Genomic DNA, 20,086 nt, shown 5'->3' on the forward strand with positions numbered 1-20,086 from the left:
TTCTTTTTATTTTACAGTAGTGAAGCTTATTTTGAATTTCCTTGAAAATAATACTAACATTGTATATTTTATCTTCGTTGTTCATAGTAAACAAATCTTTAATTGTACATACTGTTTTATTAATTTGATAGGAAATATGAAAGCAAAACCGCACGCCTATGGAGTCTTACGTAGCATAGCCTGGTTTTGTTTACTTTTACTGCACGTCGAATTTGAATGAGGTGTAGTGCCAAAACAGTTTCTGCAAAGCTGTGCTTGCTTTACAAAATTAAACCTTTCTCTAGAATTAGTGTCTTTAAATAAGTTACACTGATATATTTTATGACCAATTTGTTCACAAAATATGCAATTTTCATATCTAGATTTATTATTATTTATAGTGGTAATATAAGCAGTTTTTTGAGTGACTTTATTATTAAACTTTGACTGAGTTTCAGCGTAATTAAGTTTCTCTAAAACATCACAACTTTTTTCTAGAAATTTAAAAAATTGTTTGAGTGTTGGAACATTCTTAGAACCTACTTCATATTCAAAAGCCTTGTGAGAAGCGAAATCTATTTTTTCTAAAAATATTTCTATTAAAAGGAGGTCCCAATGTCCAATTGGAACTTCGAGATTACTAAGAGCTTGAAGCGTTTGCTTCGTGTGTACAAAAAAATCTCTTAGTACCTGAGGAGTGGATTTGACTAGAGATTGAGACTTTAACAGCTTTTTATAAGAGTACTAATCACTCGTGATTTGTCATCATATCTTTCTTTTAGAATTTTTATAGCGATAGCAAAATTTGCATCTACTACTTCGATGCTGCTAATTAAGGTTCTCCTTTGAGGAAAGATTTTAAATATATAAACTTTTGTACATTATTTAAACTTGAATTGTTTGTGATCAGAGTTTCAAATAGTTGAAAAAATTCATTAAATTCTGAGAAATTGCCGGTAAAGGTTTTCATGCTAATTTCAGGCAGATTCGCACTGAAAACAGCTTTATTATTTGAGCTAGGTGCTTTATTTTCTGTTAAATTTAATTCTATTATTTTTCTTTGCAAACCTTTGAGTGTGTTGAAGTGTTTTTCTTCGACATTTGCTCGATCAGCTGATTGTTGGTCGCTGTCATCAGTCTGTTCGATTTCTAATTGCATTTGTTCATATTGTGTGAAAAAATTAAAAAGTTTTTCTTTCCTATTTTCAAAATCAAGTATTTCGTTTTCTGTGTCTTTATTGGCTATAAACCATTCTGAGATACGTGTAATTAATGCTTTAAGTGATTTGCGCTTTTTCTTTAAAGCTTCCATTTTTTATTTAAAAGTGAATATATTTGCAAATATATATACTGAGCGAGAAATAAGAGTAAATGATTTTGTTTAGTGTAAATGTCTTTTTCAACTAAGACGCGATTTTAATTGTAATAGAGTATTTTTACTAGAGTGATAAACAAATATTTTTCGTGAGAGCCGGCTGTGAGACAATCTGTATAATAAATAATTGTCAGCTATCTTTAGCGATATTGAAAGGAAAGATCTGTTGTCAAATCAAAGCCATTAGTTAATATAAATATTATTGAACAAATAAAGGTCGAGACAAATATCTACCAAATATAAATTATGTGCATACAGTGATTATAGAAGATATAGAAAGAGTTTTAACCTCACCAAATGTTTTGCAAGTATCAAATTTAATTACCGCTATCGCTTAGCAACACTTTTCACAAAACACACGTGTCTAATCTTGAACGAAGGTCAACTTGTGCAATCTTTCTTCTAGGGACGAGAAACCATTATTCTTTCTTCTTGTTGTTCTTCGGCGTGTGTAATCCTTTTCTTTCTTCAGTCCTGTTTCATCAAATAATCTGTGCTCGATAGGACCACGAAATGAGGGAGCCTTGTAACTGGCTACCTACATTCGAGGGTTGGAAATCTTTTGATTCCAAGCCTTACTTCAAAGGACTTGTGAATGGATGTATCTCCATAGGTTTGGTTCTTCAGTGACCGTTGAAGGATAGGGATTCTTAATATGAGCAAATATAGCTCCAGAGAAATAAAATCACTTTAAGTTTGACGATTTATAATTAAATCTTTTTAAAGTAGAGAGGCCCAACACGGCCGTAGCGTACTATACAATATCAAAAAATTCTTTCTTTATCACTCGGTCAAAAATGACCGATTTCGGCGTAGAGAAATATTTTATACGTGAATTGAGAGTGTTTAAAAATTCTGTTGCCTCTACGGCGATGTGTGAGAATGAACTGATAAAACACTACTTGATGCGTGAAAGTGAAGATTACTCCACTTTTATTTTGGTGTGAAAACTATTTAAGAGGGTGAGACGACACCAGTCAGTCGGGGTCGCGATCAAACTTGATAAAGTGACTATTTTACTTATTCTACACTAAGACAAGTCTAAAGAATTACATTTTTATTTTATATTTTAAAAACAATATGTTCATTTCTGGAACACATGTATTGTTGAAATAGCTGTTATTAAATTATTTTTAGAAACATCGGTTGATTTGTCTGACGAATAGAGTACCACATCATCTGCAAATTGTAGTATTTTTGTGTTAATAGGAACAATGACTTCTAAATCTATATTATATAAAATATATAAAATTGGACTTAAAATACTTCCCTGCGGCAGGCCTATATTGGACAGTCGAGGAGAAAAAATTTTGTCATTGATTTTTAAGTAAATCAATCTCTCTGAGTACAAAGTTTTCAAAAAGGATGTTATACCTATAGGTATCCCGACTGACAATAACTTTTGTTCAAGGAAATCCAAATTTATATTATCAAAAGCAGATGATACGTCCAGAAATGCAGCTGCAGTAGATGAGTTTTCCGTGAAATTGACTTGAACTGTTGTTACGAGAGCAGTTATGGCATCTTGCGTGGATTTAAACTTGTGAAAACCAAATTGAGAGTGTGGGAGAATGTCATTAAATTCTAACCAATGCTATAATCTATTTTTAATTAGTCTTTCCAGGGTTTTAAGAAGACAAGAAGCTAGAGATATTGGGCAATATGAATTGTAATCGTCACGTTTGCCAGGTTTTCTTATAGGTATTATAATATACTCCTTCCAGCTTTCTGGAATTGGTGCTTGTTTCTGCCAAATATTATTTAGAATATGAACATCGTCCTTACCTGTAAACAATTCAACAATTCTTGCTAATGGCCAGTGTAGGGGTGGAACTTTATCTTCCTTTAATAGAACTAAGTCGTTAACTTCAAGGTTCTTCTGTGATGTTAACCACTTGGGGCGATTCTGAAGTTGATTAAGGTAATCAATTTTCCAGCGTTTGGCAAATGATTGCTGAATCTTCATGAAGTTTTGCCAAATTGTTAATTTATTGTTAGGTATTTCCGTCACTATCTCTTCAGGAAATGACGTAATTGGTTTTCCTATTAGGAAATGTCCTGGAGACAATGTGTTAAAGTCATTTGGATCATTTGACATAGCACAAAGAGGGCGTGAGTTTAGTACTGCTTCTATTTGTGCGAGAACTGTGCTAAAGGCTTCAAAAGTTAAAGTGGTATTGCCTAAAAGCCTTAAAATGTGATATTTAGCACTTTTTATGGCTGCCTCCCAAATTCCACCATGATGCAGAGAATGGGCTACAATGAATTTCCATTGGATTTCAGAAGAGGAGAGAAAATTGAATATGGACTCAGAGGCTTCCTTTTGTTTAAGAGATAGTGCAACTTCCCTCAACTGATTTCTAGCTCCTAGAAAATTAGTGGCGTTATCTGAGTAGATAATTTGTGGACAGCCTCTCCTACTAATGAATCTTTTTAAAGCAAGTAAGAAACTTTCGGTAGAGAGACCTGTGACTAATTCGATGTGCACTGCACGAGTAACCATACATACGAACAACGCTATGTAGGATTTTATTTTTGGAGCCTTTCTTAAATTGGAGCTTTTTATAAGACATGGATCACCAAAGTCTAGACCAACATTGGTAAATGGAGGGGAGAAACATGAACGTTCTTGTGGTAAATCAGCCATTAACTGTGTGGCTGTCTTTGCTTTAAATTTAAAACAATCGTGACATTTGTTAATTATTCTTTTAGTTTCTTTGAGACCATTTAGACACCAATATCTTAAACGAAAATTGGAAAGAGTATTTTGAGGGCCTGCATGACATAATCTTATATGTTCTCTATGCAGCATTAATTTTACTATGTAATTATGAGAGGGTAGAAGTAATGTGTACTTCTGTTCATATGGGACGTCTGAGTACCTTAGACGACCACCTACACGAATCATTTGCTGATTATCTATGAATGGGTTGAGTTTTAAAATTGTTCTATTTGAAATTATCTCCTTATTTTAAAGACAAGAAAATTCTCGAAAAAAGTGTGCCTTTTGCAAAAGTTTTGTTATTAAATTTTCAGCATTTTTTAATTCTGAAACAGAGAAGGGTCCAACATATTTTTCATTTGGAAACTTGAAATTGTGAATGTACCTGAGAATAAGTGCTATACTGCGTTGAAGTTTTCAAAAAGGATGTTATACCTATAGGTATCCCGACTGACAATAACTTTTGTTCAAGGAAATCCAAATTTATATTATCAAAAGCAGATGATACGTCCAGAAATGCAGCTGCAGTAGATGAGTTTTCCGTGAAATTGACTTAAACTGTTGTTACGAGAGCAGTTATGGCATCTTGCGTGGATTTAAACTTGCGAAAACCAAATTGTGAGTGTGGGAGAATGTCATTAACTTCTAACCAATGCTCTAATCTATTTTTAATTAGTCTTTCCAGGGTTTTAAGAAGACAAGAAGCTAGAGATATTGGGCAATATGAATTGTAATCGTCATCACGTTTGCCAGGTTTTCTTATAGGTATTATAATATACTCCTTCCAGCTTTCTGGAATTGGTGCTTGTTTCTGCCAAATATTATTTAGGATATGAAGTAGATGGATTTTATGTTCATTTGTCAGGTTAGAAATCATAGAATAAGATATATTGTCTTTACTAGGAGCAGTATTGTTATTTTGTTTGAGGACCCTTCTTAGTTCCCATAGATAGAACGGACGATCTAAGCAAAGGTTATCTCTAGAAACAGTGGCTATGGAGTTGGTAATATCATTCGGAACCCAATCTGGTGAAATTTTTTTGGTAAAACTCTGTTTGTTATCCATGGTTCGTCCGGGTCAATAGGTAAATTATTGGATTGTTTGCGATTTTTGAAGCAACTTAATTTCTTCCATACCTCCTTAATAGGAGTATTTTGATTTAAACTTTCACAATACTCCTTCCAGTTTTTCCTTTTCTTCTCCTTAAAGGTTTTCTTCGCTAATGCGTCCATATTTTTGTATTGTATTAGGTTCCTTATTGTGGGATTTTGCTTATATTTAATATAAGTTAATTTTCTGCGTCGGGCTGTTTCCTGGCACGTTTTGTCCCATCAAGGTTTTGGAATGTGATGTTTGTTGGTAATATTCGTGTATTGTTTTGACAGATTCTTAATTTTAATTCTTTGTCAGCAAAAATATAAGAAAATATCTCTAGGATAGGTAGTTCGATACTATTTTCGACACAATATATTTTTGATTTATCGAACTGATCTTTATTTGCAAAAATTACAAGAAACAGATGTGATATTACCCGTTCGGAATCAATCGGTAATGGTATAATAATATATTTTCGATCTTTTACAGTTTTGGCGTGTACAATATTAATTCTTCGGTTACTATATTCCATGTTTTCTTTAAATATGTCATTCATTATTTTCTCGTGGAGTTCTTTAATTTTATTTTGTTAAAAAAAATTTTGACAAACGTTGAAGTTGTGGAGTAAAAATTATGGTTTTATTGACAGCTACCAATAATTACACTAAAGATGATGGTTAGGTAATTTTCTACGATAGACTGCTCTCGAATAAGCTCAAATCTCCAATTTATTATCTCACAAATAATGTATAACTCAGCACAGAGGTTATTGCTTCTATCATACCAACAAACTTTGAACTATGAGCTTACAATACAATTTATTCTAGGTCGTAATTGCAACACTTGGAAGTTTAAGTGGAAAATATATTATTCCGCAATTTATTACGTTGTAGGTAAATGAACTAATTATTAAAATATTACACGATATGTTTTCACAATGTTTCAATTATACACGATGAAATAAAATATTAAGAAGTTAAGAATAATGTAAGATTACAAATTAAGAGATTATTTTTTGATTGAACAATCGTCGTATTCGTTTTCTTGAGTTTCCGTATCATCTTCATTCGATACATGTAATGAGATTTTTCATTTAAAGTTTGCACAATCTTTGAAATGGTTAATCTTTATTCTTGAGAGGGCATCTGCATTTCTGTTTATTTTTCCTGCACGTTGTTCTATTTTATAATTGTATTCTGTAAGTTTAATCGGCTTCCGGGATCTCTTATCGAGAAAAATCATGTAAGGGGTCGATGATCCGTAATATGTCTAAAATGTTTAACTGCCCATACGATAGCCAATAATAATTCTCTCTCTATAGTGGAATATTTATTTATTTTATGTAAATCTGTTCCAATAGGGCCTTGCAATAGAACGGCTCCAATCGCGAATGCACTAGCGTCAGTTAATAGTAAAAATAGTTTCTCAAAATTCGGATATATAAGTATTGGCTCTGGTGTTAAAATATTTTTGAGTTCGTTTCTGAGTTTGAAGCCTTTAGCTTCTTAATAGTCAGAATTAAAAATAAAAGGCACGTCTTTCTGAAGTAATTTCGTAAGTGGTTTAGAAATTTTGGCAAAATTTGGAATAAATCTTCTGTAGTAACCGACTAAACCTAAGAACTATTTTATTTATTTGGTGTTCTTTGGTTCCGAGAAGTTTTTGATGCAAGATATTTTAGATGGATTTGTTTTTACGCCATTTTCTGTTACTAGGTGGCCCAATTACGCTACTTCTTTTCTTAAAAATTCGCACTTGTCTGTCTGTATTTTTAAATTTCTTTCCTAACCTTTTAAAAACTTCTGTTAGTCGTGACATGTGATCATGAATAGATACACTAAGCATCTTTCGTTTTGTATTCCTAAGAGGATGTTGTCCATTACTCTTTGGAAAGTAGATGGAGCATTAATTTCTGGATTTCAATCTGGTGAAATTCAGAAGCCAAATCTAGTGTTGTGAAGTATTGGCATCTTTATAGTTGGTCCAATAGTTCTGATATTTCTGGTAGAGAATAACGGTCTTGTACTGTGAGTTCGTTAAGCTTTCGATAATCAATAACAACTCGCCATTTTTGTTTTCCTGACGCATCTAATTTCTTCGGTATGACCCAGACTGGACTCGACCAGGGCGAGACGCTTTTCTAAATTATTCCTTCTAAACATTTTATTAATTTGCGTCTTTACGTCTTCCTTATGTATTTGGGGATATCTATAGGATTTAGTGAAGATAGGATTAGCGTTGTTTGTTTCAATTTTGTGCTTGATTTCGTTTGTGAAGGTCAGTTTGTCGCCTTCGACATAAAATATATCTACATATTCAGTATATAATCTAGAATTAGTTCTTGTTCTTCGTAATTTAGATGATCAATTCTTAGTTGTTCTTTAATTATCCGTGTTCTATCTACTACGGGTTCTTTAGAATCGTTTTTGTTGTAGGATAAGATTGTTTCCGAATTTTTGAAACGTGCGATTGAAATGTCTGAAAATTCGATTGTCTTCGGAATAGCATTAGCATTTAGGACGGAAGTTAGGAATTCTCCATTTTCGTCTACGGACTAATGCATGAGGTAATCTAACTTTTTCTATTTCTTGAGCTGATAATATGGCACCTGTATTTGATAAGTTGCATTTTAGTCTGCATATTTTTTCGGTCCTGCTGTGAATGGCAATTCTGTTTGGCAAAAATGTATCAATATAAAAATATATAATATATCAATAAAAATGTATCAAATATATCAAATAAAAATATATCAAGAGAAAATATACCAAAAATATAGGAAAATAAAAAAATATGTCAATATAATATCAGTATAAAATAGTATGAAAGAAATATGTTAATATCAATAATTTTAAATATTAGATAATCAACTTGTAATTTTTTTATGTATCTTGATTAATTGACTTGCAGTATAGTCAATTTTGTAAATTATTATAACAAAATTATTAACGAGATGATTCAAAATCTACTTACATAAAGAAGAACATCGGGACGCCTTGTTCTCTTTCCTCAGCTACCAGGGGCTTTACTACGTGTTCTTTCCGTAGATTGCAGGAGTGAGGTTGTTCGGAGATGCTTTCTTATTTAAGGGTCGACTTGTTCTCTCTGCTCAGCTACCAGGGTCTTCACTAGGTGTTCCTTCCGTAGATCATAGGAGTAAGGACTTCCGTAGATTCTTTGTTCTGTTAAGGGATGAGAATCTGCCGCTGTCAGTCAGTATACACGTGTTCTAGCAACGTTAACCGGATCCTACTGACTGCGCCAATTGTTAGATCACTAATCAGATATTTGACTTTTAAAAAAAATATTTATTTGTTACACATTAAATAATAAATTATAGTAGAAAATTAAATTAATTTAAAATGACTACAATAACTGGACTGGTCGAAGTTGCAGCTAAGTGTGTTTCCGGCATCTGAAAATGGTAATTTATAGGTTTGGTATCAAGTACTGAATCGCTGTTCCCATAAATATTGACCAATAATTCGTACAAAGTTCTTCTACTGCGTGCTCAGCGGTTTCTATTGGAATGGAATGATGAAATCTGAAGTCGGCGAACTTAAGCTAGTTCAAGGTTAATATTTTTTCATATAACAGCTCCCCTTATTAGTGAAAAGTCAATGTAATTACTTTGACTTTTACAGAGTAATTGGTGTTCTCTCAGAGTATATATATATATATATATATATATATATATATATATATATATATATATATATACATATATATATATATATATATATATATATATATATATATATATATATATATATATATATATATATATATATATATATGTACTTGTGACTCGTTTGGAAAAAATATATAAATGTTTTGGATGGGTTGAAATCAATAAAAGAAGCTATTGGTTAACTATTTATTATCTCGAGCTTTCAATTGTGTGAAAAAACTTTTGGTTAACCCACCAAATAAAATTAGTTTGGTTAATAAAATTGCTGCTAATATATTTCAAAAGGAATTAATAGAAAAATGTCCTTATCTAATAAATGCTCCTCTAAAATTTTAATATAATTTTGAAAACATTTTCTTAACACAATAACAATTGAATTAATAAATAAGTTAAAATAGCGACCAATTATAAATAAGCCTCGATGTCATAAATGACAAATTAAAATTTTTATTTTTGACAATTATATTGCCAAAAATAAAATTTTGTATGAAAATTGAAAAAGGTATGTGAAAAGGTATCTTTTCTTTACACGTTATTATAAGTTCATCCAAACCAAAGTTACATAGTATGAAGGATATTTTGCTGCCCATTGGAGTGCCAAAGATTTGTTTAAAGAAATTACCATTGAACAAAACGATGTTAGAGTCAAATATAAATGTTAAAATTCTTATGAAATCATCTAATTTTAACATTTATATTTGAGCCGAGTCGTGAATAAGGTTTCTTTATGTGAGGAACTGGGAAACTAACTACACCAAAAATAAATAAAAAAATACTTATGAGATTTTCTGGGAAACAAACACAAGAAGATTTCGAAACTATTTTATTTGGACGCCGTTTAAGAAAATCCTCTTGCTGGGTAGAAACAAGGCTTATTTCACATAACCAGTTATTACAAATAAAATTATCCAAATTTATCAATCAAAATATTCTAATTTTGATCAACATTCCTTACATTGAGTTTAACCTTTAAACAAAACAGAATTCAAAATTGTGGTTGTGTACCAAATGACAGAAAGGAATAATACTGACTCTCATATAATATGTGGGAATGAAATATCAAACTTTTTTGAAATACACAATAATTATTAAAGTTAACTTTATTTAAAAGGAGACTTTATTTATCATTTTTCAGTTTGTCATGAAAGCAAATCTTTGTATATTAATGAAAAATGCTTATTTTACTTAAAAAAATTTCAACAAAAAGTACCTTGTTTCACGGGCTGTGTATTTCCTTTAAGAAAGTTTATTACCTTGGAATTGGATACAAATGAAACACCCTATCCCACACAAACTGCAAATGATCTAGATGGACCCATGAAAACACAAAATGGACTTGCGGAGGTCAAACATTTAATTGGGCTTCAGATTATCCTGGATGATAACAAAATGTATTCTTCAAAACTAGGCTGCTTAATTCTTACTTGTGAGTGTGTGTGTTAAAACCATGTGGACCTCTTAAGACGTTGGACACGCTGTTTTTCACGTTTCTTACATAGTATACAGTACAACAAATCGGTGATGAACTAATTCACTGAACAAATACTGTCAAATAGCATTTTGAGTTTAAATTCATCTCTTAACTCATGAAATTAAGCAAAAAATTGCCGGTTTTGAAAACTACATACCGAGATCTTATCTCTTCTGAACCGAATCTGCTTCTCCTAACTATTATTATACTTTACTTTACTTTATTGAATTCTCGAAGACAAATAACAAATAACAATAACGAATTTTAAGAAGAAAATCTGGACTCAAACAATAAAACCAACTGCTTTGGATGTCCATCGTATACTGATATTATTTTTTCAAAAAACTATCTTGCCCGCATCAGCGAAAAGATTCCTGTTTATTTGACGCGCAATATCTAATAGACAGAATCAATATCAAACAAAATATCAATTAGTGTTATTACACACAGACTAAAAATTTCTATATTATGAATCTCAGCGACGCAAAAAGATTGAGAAGATTTTTCTGTGTTTTAACATATACCAGGGGAAATAGAAATGCTACAATTTTGCCTTGTTTTGTCTTGTTGTCTTCCGTCATTTTTATTTTCTCTTTTGTCTTCTTTTTCGTTACTTTAGCATCATCCAGACTGCTCTCTGCATTGCGTACTGAATGAGATCTTCTGTGTGTAGAAATCTTTAATCCCGTTTTGCTATCACTGCTATGGGAAATACCGGTGGTATGTATGGTATCACTTTCGGTCGCGATGTTGTCGAAATTTTCATTACTCACTACCTCACTAGACACTACCACACTAGATAACTGTTAGATTTATATGAAAATTTTCAGAACTAACTAATTTGTTAACATTTTCAATATTACTATGCGACTCTGAACTATCTCCAGAGTTTAATATTGTATTCTCGCTAGGGAAATTTTAATTTGAATCATTGTCTGAATATGAATCCTTATTTTCAATATCATATTTATTTTCAAGTATATTTTCAATATTATATAATATTGAATAATTATATTTAATTATATTTATTTTCAATGTCAATGTGCATTCACTAATATTAAATCGAATAGTCCTATTCTGTATAGAATGTGCATTATACAATTAATTTGATGAACATTTTCTAAATTTTTCTACATTTTTCGATTTATATCAGATAATTCACTACCTGCTTTTAGTACTTGATCATAAGACCTTTATACTAAATAATCTTTGATTAAACTCCAGCAAAAAGTTTTGTGCTCTTAATAAAAACAAGCAACTTTATGAAGAGTATAAAGATTTCTTCTGGCTCAATATTTGTTTTGTCCTTGTATATCAGATATGTAAAAAACACATTCGTTGCAATTAAGTGGAACCTTGCCAGATAAGCATAATAATATTAACAATAATTGCCGCAGTAACGAAGCGATTCGTCACAGATTGATATAATACAAAAGTGGCTAGAAGAGTAGTCAAGGTCAATAACAATAGATCACTATTCAATCGTTAATTGTAATTAAACATATGTAATCTCAATTACTCGTAGTGAATAGTCACAACAGACGAATTTAAAGTTAACCTCCTATCATCGTCAACTAAGTCTGTTGTTAGTCAATAACCGTTAATCTGTAAATAGTGAGATGTAGCAATAGATGTAAGAATGTAAGAACAGATTTATACATATATTTACAACGCTCCGTATTACGAAGACTAGAACCCCCAGAGATGCACGACCGGCTTATAGAGACAAGACAAGAATACCTGCCTTATCTTATGGCGTTCCATGTACAGTTGTCACTTTATCATACGTTTTTCTCTCTATTTTTCATTTTCTGAAACATGATTCACTCTACCTATGTTGCAAAGATGTTTCCTCAAATGAAAGTGCCCATTTCTCATCTTTCTTATGCTATGATCAACTAGATTAGCCAAAAGTCTTTTGTCAATGTTGTTAATGATTTTCTTTAAATGGGTGTGCTTCTTTTTTGCACTCCATTTATTTTTATACTTTTTCAACCACCTTTTTGTTTTATTTCTAACAAATTGTGACACCGTAGAATCATTCTGAATCTTGAATTAGTTATTAGTAATTAAATTAATATAGTATTAGTTGTTTGTTCTATATTTAATACCCGTTACTATAGGAGATTAGTTAGATGATGGTATTCATTTCTCCCATGCTCTGATATTAGTTCAACTGAAAGAGGGGTTCCTCAAATAATGTGCCAGGGATATTTGTATGACTTCTACATGGGTCCCTTGTTGGGTCTTCACATATTGTAACCTCAGGATAGTTAAAAAAGCTAAAGTTTATTTCCTTGTATCCTTATTTATAGTATTTTTGTTAGATTCTTTCATCATCAATATTATAATACAGTTTTATGCCTACAATTTTATCATTAAATAATAATATTTTTTAGCTCTTCTGAAAACGACAAGAAGACAAGAACAGAAAAATCAAAAAACAAACCCGAAAAAATGTCTAATTTGAAAACAAACACATCTATTAATCCAATATTCCCTAAGCAGCCCTCGAAATCTCAGAAAAATGTTAAAGACAATAAATACGAAAAATTTAATAAATATGAACAAAAGAGATTGCTAGAAAGTAAGACATCTAGAAGTAGATCCAATTCAAGAGAAAGAGTTGGAAAAAGACCGAGGTCCGAATCGGAGGACGAGGAACTAGCTGAAATTAGAAAAAGAAGGCAAATATATGAAGCGGAGTTTGCTGAAATATCTAGAAAATTAAAATTAGGTAAGGTTGATTATTAAAAATAAACTGTAAACTTAAAGAAATAGAGAAAGAAAGAAAATTGTGTAAAGTTGGACAAAATAAATTTTACACTACATTTATGTTCTCTTGTATAACACATTAGGTTTTATAAATAAAAAATTCATGCGTTAATGTAAAATTATACTCCACACTTCTCTTGTACTTTTAATTCTAATTTTCTTCCGAATCGATAAAAATGTCGATTTACTTAGTGGCACATACTTTTAAAGAGCATTTTTATACGATTCGATCGTATATCGCACTCGAAAATTTTACCGCGTCCTTCGAAATTTACATTCAAATTTTATTGAAGTAGTCGACTACCTATAAGCCATCCTGCAACTAAAAATATTTGGAAAGCGAGATGCAGTAAGAAGAAGAACATCCTGGTTGAAAATCTTCAGAACCTGGTTCAACACAACATATGTGCAGCTTTTTACCGCTGCTCAAGATAACACAAAGGTTGCCAGGATGATCGCCAACATTCATCACAGATAGGACACCAAGAAATACCTTCTGTTTCGAAGTTTTTGAAATATTAGCTACTAATACATCGTAACAAACCTACCGACATTGACATCTGTTATTTACCGTTAAAAAAAACTAACTAGAGCTATAGGTGTGTCGGGAGTTCCCGGTCATCTAAGATTCGACTCACCGGCTCCAGCTCACTTTAGAGAACCGCATCACTTTGTGAGGTGACGGGAGTTATAGTCGTTGACCCCATAAGCCAATACTCTAAATCCGATGCGTCACCACCTGAACTATGATCGACCTGAATATAAAAGTGCAACTTGCGAATTATTGTTTTATTTTCCAATGTGTAATGTATTTCATTTTAATTAATTATTATTCAGTCTGATTTGAAACTTTGTACAGTGAAGTCTGATTTTAATATTGTAACTTTTAAGAACGCAATAAAGTTCTCTCGCATTTGTAAATTAAATAATAATTTTTTAAAAATTGTCCCTGAAGGGCAGAAACTATCAGTGGCGCAGTCTTAGTGGATTTTTCGTAGAATTCCATTGCGGCATTCGTGAGTTTTAACTCTTTGACGAAAAAAGAACCGGTTTCCGTTTTTCATAAACTTTTCGAATTGTCAGTGATTTTGGGCTCCATCAGGACATCCACAATTTCCAGGGATATCAGAATAAACAAGCAGAAGTACATGAATGTGGTAAGCTAATAATTTTTATTCATATTCAGACTCCTCTTTGCCTATTAAATCCTTTTGTGAAAATAATAGTCAAGAGTACGTATTATTTACTTATTATTTTTGATAGATAAGAATATAATTAAGAAAGAAAAGTATTAAATAAAAATAAAATGACTTCACCAAGTACTTCAAATGCTACTATTATTGTACCTAAGTTAGATATCGCAAATTTAGCCATTATTCCTCGTTTTGATGGCAATATCAATAAACTTTATAGATTTATAAATGCTACCGAATCAATCTTACAACATTATTTTGATACAACTAATCCTAATAGCTTTCAAAATTGTTTATTATTGAACGGTATATTAAATAAATTAGAAGGAAGAGCTGAAGAAATAATTGCGATTAGCGGCAATACTGATTGGGATGGTATAAAAAATACATTAATTTTAAATTTTGCTGATCAAAGAGACGAAAATTGTCTAAATCAGGATCTAGTTAATCTTAAACAAAAGCCAAACGAAACACCTTATCAATTTCATGAAAAGGTGCTAGATTTATTAAATTCTATTTTTAGCTATATAGATTTACACCATCTTGGTCAGGAACGTACATATAAACAAGATTTCTTTAACAAACAAGCATTGAAAACATTTTTAGCAGGTTTAAGAGAACCTTTAGGACCCATAATTCGTGCAATGAGACCACAATCTATCGAGCAAGCTATACAATTCATTAAAGAAGAAGATAATATTAAATACTATCAAAAAAGTCAAAATTTTAATACTAATAATAATAATAATAATAGTAACAAATATTCTAGAAAACCAAACTATAACTTTCATTTAAATTCCCAAATAAATTCTCGCAATGATAGACATTTTCAACCTTCACAATCACATCAGTATCAAAGAAACACTCCCCAAAACTATCCAACCAAATCCAAATTTTGTTCCCAACAGACCCACTAACATGAGTACATCTACTAGAAATAGTATTCCCCAGTTCAGAAATAGCTTTCAAAACTCTAACAAGCCAGCTCAGAACGCTTGGCGATCAAATCCCAATTTTACTCCAAACACATCTACTCCTATGAGTACAACTACTAGAAATAGTACTCCCCAATTCAGGAATAATTTCCACAACCCTAGAAATTCAAATCAAAATTTTACATTCGAAGAACTATATAATACTAAATACGAATCGATCAATAATAGTGATTACCAAAATACTCCTCAGACTTCTCATCAACAAACTTATGATATTGTTAACGAACAGCATCATCAAAATTTTCAAGACGGCATCTTTCAAAACCAACCGACTTAATAGAATTAAATTTTTCCACAAATAAAAGAGAACTGCCATATATTCAGATTCATGATCCTCCATTAAAGTTACTGGTATATACAGGTTCCTCTAAATCTTTTTTAAACCCCGAAAAAGCTAACCTTTTCTACAAAAATTATATCTTATGAACCCTTTGTTGTTTCCGCAGTATTTCAAAGTACAAAGAAAGACTTTTGTGCAGAAATCCCCATTTTTTCAGAATTTAATCAGGAAGGTAAGATTAAGTTCCATCTGTTTGATTTTCATAGAAGTTTCGATGGTCTTTTAGGACTAGATAACATAAAATATCTTAATGCTAAGTTAGATTTCGTAAATTCCCAATTAACTACTCCATATTCTAGTATACCTATAACATACTATAAATCTGACCTAAAAATAATCTTTAAACAAAAATTGGACCCCTTATCTTGCAGTGTAGCTAAAATTCCAGTTTCTCAAAAATCAGGATGTATATTTATCCCTGACCAAACTATTCAAAAATGTGAAATCCCTGCATGTCTCTCGCACGCAATAGACGGTTTTGCTCTAGTCGAAATCTATAACCGAACCCAAGATGAAATTTTTATCACCTTAGATGCTCCAATTGATACTGTTCCTTTTGACGAAAATTGTCATGAATTATTCCATGCAGACATAGTGCCTGCAGACGAAATCGAAAAATTTAATATTGAAAATTTAATCCGTACATCTCATATGAACTCTGAAGAAAAACAAAATATTCTAAAAACTTGTAATAAATATTCTAATCTTTTTCATAGCGAGGATAAACCTCGCTATGAAAAAGATTAATTTACAAATAGAGTTAAGCATTTTATAAAAACTAAGGATGAACTACCTATTTATAGTAAATCGTATAGATACCCTTTTGTTCATAAACCAGAAGTAAATAGTCAAATAAACAAAATGTTGGAGCAAGGAATTATTAGACCAAGCAACTCACGTTGGTCCTCGCCTATCTGGGTAGTACCCAAAAAAGCAGATGCATCAGGAAAAAAGAAATGGAGAATTGTCGTAGATTATAGGAAACTGAACGAGAAAACAATTCCAGACAAATACCCATTACCAAATATTATCGATACACTTGATAAATTAGGCAGATGCAACTATTTTAGTACACTTGATCTAGCTAGTGGTTTTCATCAGATTGAGATGCACCCAGACGATATTCCCAAGACAGCTTTCAATATTGAGAATGGACATTATGAATATGTTCGTATGCCATTTGGACTCAAGAATGCTCCTGCAACTTTTCAGAGAGTTATGGACGATATTCTGCGAGGTCTTCAAGATGACATCTGTCTTGTTTACTTAGACGATATAATTATTTTTTCTACCTCACTACAAGAGCATATTGTAAATTTAGAAAAAGTTTTTAAACGTTTACAAGTTAATAATTTTAAAATACAACTAGATAAGTGTGAATTTCTAAGAAAAGAAGTAGCGTATCTTGGTCATATTGTAACTACAGAAGGTGTAAAACCAAACAAAGATAAGATTAATGCAATTGTCAAATATCCAATTCCTAAAACAGCACGCGAAATAAAAGGATTTTTAGGATTGTTAGGATATTACAGGAGATTTATAAAAGATTTTGCCAGATTAACTAAACCATTAACGAAATGTTTAAAAAAGGATGCTAAGATAGAACACACTCCAGAATTTGTAAAATGTTTCGAAGATTGCAAAAATTAATTAATTAATGAACCTATACTTCAGTATCCAGATTTTGATAAAGATTGTATATTAACTACTGATGCAAGTAATGTAGCAGTAGGAGCCGTATTATCTCAACTGGTAAATGGTCAAGACAAACCAGTAGCTTATGCCTCGAGAACATTAAACTAGTCCGAACAAAACTACAGTGTTATAGAAAAAGAACTTCTTGCGATAGTATGGGCAACTAAATATTTTAGGCCTTATCTATTTGGAAGACAGTTTAAAATTATGACAGACCATAAACCTTTACAGTGGCTTATGTCTCTAAAAGAACCAAATTCACGATTAGTAAGATGGCGTTTAAAATTAGAGGAATTTGATTACATAATCGAATACAAGAAAGGAAGTTGCAATGCAAATGCAGACTCCCTATCTAGAATAGAGATTCATTGTAATGAATTTTTAAAATACATGGAAGAACAAAATAAGACTCCGACAAGGAACGATGATGATAGCGTTTCGATGGCTGTAAATATCGACGATGACATTAACGAAGAAAACATAGAACAAGGAAATGACCAAGATAATGACATTGAAGATAACAATGATGATGGAGAAACTGTACATACTAGTATAGAAGATCCAATACTAGGAATGCTCATTTCTGATAAACATCTCAATGTTTTTGATCACCAAATTGTAATTGATTTTGTTTTACACTCAGCTGCCAAACCAAAAATTGAAAAAATATTTCCCAACAGAAAAAGACTTTATATCCAAATTTCAAAAAATAATATTGTACAAGAAACTATTAATATATTTAAAAATTACATTGACCCAAAATACAAATATGCTGTGTACTTCAAAGAAGACACCTTTATACCAGAAATATTAGAAACGTTAAAAAACACATTTAAAAATTCTGCCTACAAGTTAATAAAATGTAACAGCATCTTAAAAGATTTAGTAGACAAAGATGAACAGCATGAAAAAATAAGGTTATTTCATGAAGGAAAAACCAATCACCGAGGCATTCTAGAAACAGAAACTAGAATTAAACGTACCTACTATTGGCCAGGAATAAAACAAGATGTAACAGATTTTATAAATAATTGTAATATTTGCCAAGTAAATAAATATGATCGTAATCCGCCAAATCAAAAATTAATGATTACACCCACAGTTACGAAACCGTTTGAAATAATATTTGCAGACACTTTTCAAAGTCAAGGCCAAAAATTTCTTACTATAATAGACACATTTTCTAAATACGGTCAAGCATACCCACTTTCAGCTTTGACAAGTACTGAAATTGTAAGAGCTTTTCTAACCTTCATGACACATCATGGAATTCCTGATCTCGTAACTATGGACCGAGGCACAGAATTAAAAAACTCTACAAGAATTCTTCGACATACATAAAGTAAAAACTCATTATGTTACTACAAATAGTACCCAATCTAAAGGATCTATAGAGAGATTTCATTCTACTCTAATAGAACACCTACGAATAATTAGAAGTAAATCAGATGGAAAAATTCATATCTTAAATCAAATGCCTTATGCTATTTTAGGATATAATAACTCAATACATTCCGTAACTCAACAAAAGCCTATAGATATTATAAATGGACACATTAACACTAAAGAAATATTTGATATGAACATAGACCAAAAACTGATTAATAATTATATGCAGAAACATAGAGATATGACCAAAGAGATCTATAAAGAACTTAATAAAAAATTGACCGAACAAAAAGAAAAATGTATTGAATATCACAATAAGGATCGACACGAACCACTTACATACGAAGAAGACAGAATGATGTGATGTGTTTCAGTGATGTTTACAGGAAAAACACTACACTTGTACGAAATAAACTTAACCCTAAATTTATGAAAGATAAAGTTGTTAAATATACAAAAATTAAAGTTGCTACTCAAAAAAGACTTTTACATAAACAAAACTTAAGACGACCAAAAACTAACCGGAAAAAACTCTTGCAGGTTCCTAATGACAACGATGATAGTCCTGGGCCTTCAACAAGCCAAAACTAAAGACTTAATAAACAAATTTTATTATCGACAGATATTGTAGAGAATTTTAATAATACTATTTCTCCCATAAAGAGTAACCAAAAAGTAATTTTCTCTGGTTTAGAATCTATTCGTTCAAACCTTAATAAATTTATTTTTAATTTTGAAGATTTCCTTATAACTTGAAATATTTTAGATCAATTAAGTATAAGTATAAATATTATAGGAAGAAGACGAAACTCCTGGCTAAAGAATCTACGGGAATGGTATAGCTGTAGCAGCAACGAATTGTTTCGGTCAGCAGTTTCGAAAATACGTATAGCCCTGATGATCGCCAACCTTCGGAACGAAGATGGCACTTGAAGAAGAAGATAAATATTATATTACAGTTGCTAACAGAAATAGAAAACTCTATAACATTTGCGAGACTAGGTATTTTAAATAGTAGTATAGTAAAGATTAATGAACTTAAGTCAATATTAACTCAAATTATGAAATATCATTGAAGAAACGAACTAATTTATCCGAATATCACATCAGACATAAATAAATATTATAATATCTTAGAAACAGAAGCATACTACTCCAACTTGACAATTGTTTTCATTGTCCATGTTCCAATAGCTTTTCCCGACGAATACTTCTACTATCATTTATACTCGATTCCTACTGTAAATCGAACTACCACCCCCTAACACCTATCTGATAATGAATGAAAATTTTTACCAATACACATCTGTACCATGCTCCAATCTGAAGCCAAAATTCTTCTGTCCCGAGAATCATCTGAAAAGTAAA

General features: G+C 31.3%; 1 protein-coding gene across 1 annotated transcript in view; it reads left to right on the forward strand.

The window, feature by feature from the left end:
* Positions 1-20,086, forward strand: part of LOC140451789 (uncharacterized) — a 143,887-nt gene that overhangs the window by 56,916 nt on the left and 66,885 nt on the right. Inside the window, exon 2 of the mRNA XM_072545644.1 lies at positions 12,731-13,068. Within this exon, the coding sequence (XP_072401745.1) occupies positions 12,731-13,068 (338 nt within the window). The remainder of the gene's footprint in view (positions 1-12,730; positions 13,069-20,086) is intronic.

This window comes from Diabrotica undecimpunctata, chromosome 10 (genome assembly GCF_040954645.1).
Source record: "Diabrotica undecimpunctata isolate CICGRU chromosome 10, icDiaUnde3, whole genome shotgun sequence".
Classification (NCBI taxonomy): Eukaryota; Metazoa; Arthropoda; class Insecta; order Coleoptera; family Chrysomelidae; genus Diabrotica; species Diabrotica undecimpunctata.